Below are 4,050 nucleotides of genomic sequence, written 5' to 3'. Positions count from 1 at the left end.
AAACAGAAATAATAATAATAATAATAATAAAAAGGAAAAGCACATGAAATCTTGGCGGTTCCTCTGCCCCCCTCACCTCCAACCCCACCGCCTCCGTTTACGTCCCAGTTTGCACAAAAACACAGAAACTGTTCGTCACCTCGGCTTTGATTTGATTTCTGTTTGTTTTTAAACCCCGCCTGCCAGCGTTCCTATGACACAATCAGCGACGGGAAAGCACTGACCTTCGACGCTGACAGCTGACCAAAAACACGATAAAAACGGAGAGAAACTGCCTTATCAGAGCCTCGGCGGCGAGGGAGGGGGGGGGGACGTCTGTAACACCTATGCACACCCCTGGTTTCCGCCAGGCCGACCGCCACGACACCTTTCTCCTCGTCCCGACAGCGAGCCATGGTCAACGACAAACTGAATCATGCGAGAGGCGGAGCTTCGCGTTGGCGGGCAGCCGGGCGAGGGGGAGAAAAGAAATCCAACTCTACAGCCACCGATTCAGAACTGATAACTGTTGTCTTCAAAATGACTAAAAAAAAACAGAAAAGAAAAAAAAAAGTATTCTTGTTTCTGGGCGAGATAATAATGTTGTGTGTAAACGTTTCAATGGTGCGTACGTCATATGAGTGAATCACAAAAGAGCCAGTGTATATTACCCCCCTCCCCCCGAAAAGAAGCTCAGTTTGTGACATAACCTCCTCACGCTTTACCAAAAGTGGCAAAACTCTGTAAAAATAAAAGTCAAAAAGAGGAAGGATTCCAGCAGCTGTTTTTACCACTTTGAGTAAAGCGTTTTCTTTTGTTGTCCTGTGTAAATTACCTCTGCAAAGACACAAAAACAAAAAAAAGCAACTCTTCAGAAAGAAAAAAAATGTTGTTTGTTTTTGTTATTTCATTTTTAAAGAAAATATATTTCCTTTTATGTGTTTAAAGTAAAACAAATGCATCGTCTTCCTTCTTTCAGTGCGTTGTCTGACGTGTGTTACATCCACTCTGCAGAACGATACGAAACTTCTCATCCATCCCTGCAGAAACTCCAATAATTCACCCAGAGCAGAGCTCCTGTTAGCTTTAACGTAACATCTGAAGTCTGAAGCACATATCTGTTGAAACCATCAGCCCATTTAAAACTACATCATTCTGAAGTATCATATAAGTACAGAATATCAGCAAACACCTTCAACAGCCTTTTATAAAAAACAGATGAAACTCTGATTTTTTTCCTTTTAAATCTAAAGTTTGGGACAAAATAATGCACCATAATATGTTGTCTGATAGAATATGGAATAATTACACAAAACAGCAACAAAGAAATAGGAATATTTGCTAAATATTATGTCTAAAAAAATAAAACTATAAGACTGTAAAGCTGCATCAAATCATTAGGCACCTCAATAAGTAAAATAAGACGTATTTTAGAGCTTTAGTAAGGAGCTTTTCTTTTAAATAATTACTCCCTTTCTTACGTGGAAAACAGGCTGTGCGCTTCCTGCACACCGACACTAGATGGCACACTCGAGTCAGCAGCACAAACAACAACCTGGACCGTTACTCGTCGGGTCTTAACTCACCTGCTGTCGACGTTTTCTCCGTTTGGCGGTCGCAGCTGCTCAGTCAGGCCACCTATGATGCATTTAACAGACAGTAAAGTTGTTATTTCACTCGTTATTGATGCTTTAAAATGTTTTATGAATTCTCTTTAGTTTTGTTTTGAGCTCACCTGGTTCATCAGCTCCTTCGCTCAGGACTGACGCCGACATCTAACAGAAGGGAAAGAAAGAAGAAACGAGTAAAAACAGACCTGATCTTTCTGAGCATCAAAACAAAAACAGAAAAGCTCATTTTCTAGCAGAATTAGTCAGATAAGAGTCCTAAACTCTAAAGCAGGGGTGTCGAACCCAGTGATGCAAGGGGGCCAAAATTAAATATTTGGTCCTAGCCAAGGGCCAATCACAATCAATATTTATTAAAAATTACATAAATTAATTGGTTTTAGATGTATTACGTCAAATCATCCATATAGAAATATCAATGACCTTCTCCCAGTTACAGATTATACAGAATTTAGAGCAAACAGACTTNCCTCACTCAGCTTTTAAATGAAGTTTTTAACATTAAAACAGACAAAAACCTGATCATACAGAAATTAAAACTATATATTGTTGGCTTCTAAGTCACTGTCAGAGAAAACTTCTGTTTTTTTTAAGCAAAATAAGAATCAGAGACTCGATCTAAACCAGACTAGAGGGCCGGATGAAACGTTACAGAGGGCCGGATCTGGCCCACGGGCCTTGAATTTGACACGTGTGACCTAATGTGTGGTTTTAAGGATCTGCACAAAATAAGTAATAATAGTAAAAAGTGGGTAGGCGCAAATGTTGCAGTTTGTGTTTTATTTGTGCATGTGGATTTGAAAAATTTATATTCAAACCTTGCAGACGGTTACGACAGTCTGAAACGGTTTGGGATTGTTCTCCAAGTGCTTCCAGAACAATAATGTACAGAACAACAAAACCCACGACTTCCTGCAGCCACATCAGGAAACATCCACGAACAGGTGACGCTTCGAGGAACACGAGCTGATTTAACCAAACAATATAAAAGAGTTAACGCACATTCAGCGCAAAGATGGCCTCCAAAAGCACATGCCCGATTGGAGAAATAAGACAAGTCACAACAATAAACAACATGTGATCACAAAAAGGATCTAATAATAATAATAATCTGGCCTCCCCTGGTTCTGGTTTCGCCTCCATCACTAAAATTCTCTGATTCTCAGGATTCTCTGAACACCTTGTTTTTATTACCAGCTTCATGTGTCAGAGGACAGCGTGAGGTTGGGAAGTAGAGATGAAGATGGCGTCTCGTGTGGAGCCACATTAAAACCATCCTAAATGTGTCTTTTTCTTACCTTTGGAGCTGCTGGCGGAGGAACCAGGAACCTGCGGCGTCGAGCTTCGGCTCCTCCTCCTCCTCCTCCCCCTCCCAGGACGTTCCCTTTCAGGAGGAGAGAGCAGAAAGGAGACGTTTTGAACCCAGCCGCCTCAAACTTCGAGCGTTCGCATCAAATGTTTGGCCGAGGCCGTTCAGCGCCTGCTGCGGGTTTGTTTCGGAGCAGGAAGTTGCTCGTTGAAGCCCACGAAATGTGAACACGAGTCTGAGAAACTCGGTAAATATTTAATTTTAATAATTAGCCAATATAACAGTAAGAGCTTCTCGACTACAACTACTAACAATCATCTTATGTTTTAGTTCTTATCAGTTCTTTTAGAGTCGACAGGCTGGGTGTGAGAAATCAGGGATGGGAGTTTAATTAATTATACATCTGATACAGCTGTGGCACGTCTGTCTCTTTTTATTAAAAAACAACCCTGCAGTTCGCCGTACAGTCAGCAGGAAAGGACCAGATCACTGGATTCGTAGCTCCGGTTAAAAAATTTAAACATGCCTAAGTTTTATCTGACATAAATAAATGGTCTAAAACACAATTTATGATTTATGAGATCGTCCTTTTATTGTAAAAGTAAAAAAAGGGAGGAAATGTCAATGTCCTTTTGGCATCTAGACCACCTTAGAGGGAACTCAAATCTATTCATATGTGGTCCAGATGGTTGGGAATAAAGAAAACTATTTTAAAAAAGCACAGGAATTGCAGTTTTGTATATTTAAAGATAAATAAACTGTGTTTAAAAGAGTCTGCATCAGTATAAAATAATCTAGTCCAGGGTTGGAACAGGAAATCTTGATGTTTTTGACCTAAAACTGTTCATCTGAACATCCCGCTTTTGAATTGTCTCACACAAATAAAACTAAATTTGACAAAACAAATAAACCCGTATTCTGTGTAGGATAATGTAAACCAAGTTTGGTCTGTATTTTAGATTTTGAACGACAACTACAAATGGATCAAAATGCCAAAAAATATCAACAAAATAGGGGTCTACAACCTGCGGTTCTGGGGCCACATGTGGCTAAATGACCAAAGATAACAAGGAACTAAAACTGTTTTTATTTTTGTTAATAACCACAATAGGCAAGGCTAGTTTAAAAAGTCTC

The 4,050-nt window shown here is 39.9% G+C and overlaps 1 protein-coding gene across 1 annotated transcript in view; it reads right to left on the bottom strand.

Moving 5' to 3' along the window:
• Positions 1-2,978, bottom strand: part of LOC108249345 (probable G-protein coupled receptor 34) — an 18,771-nt gene extending 15,793 nt beyond the window's left edge. Inside the window, 3 exon segments of the mRNA XM_025002108.2 lie at positions 1,566-1,617; positions 1,715-1,754; positions 2,906-2,978. Coding sequence (XP_024857876.2) covers positions 1,566-1,617; positions 1,715-1,754 — 92 coding nt within the window. The 5' untranslated portion in view covers positions 2,906-2,978.
• Between the last annotated feature and the right edge of the window lie 1,072 nt (positions 2,979-4,050).

This window comes from Kryptolebias marmoratus, linkage group LG23 (genome assembly GCF_001649575.2).
Source record: "Kryptolebias marmoratus isolate JLee-2015 linkage group LG23, ASM164957v2, whole genome shotgun sequence".
Classification (NCBI taxonomy): domain Eukaryota; kingdom Metazoa; phylum Chordata; class Actinopteri; order Cyprinodontiformes; family Rivulidae; genus Kryptolebias; species Kryptolebias marmoratus.
Note: the sequence above shows the minus strand (reverse complement) of the source record. Positions and strands in the feature narration are given on the sequence as shown.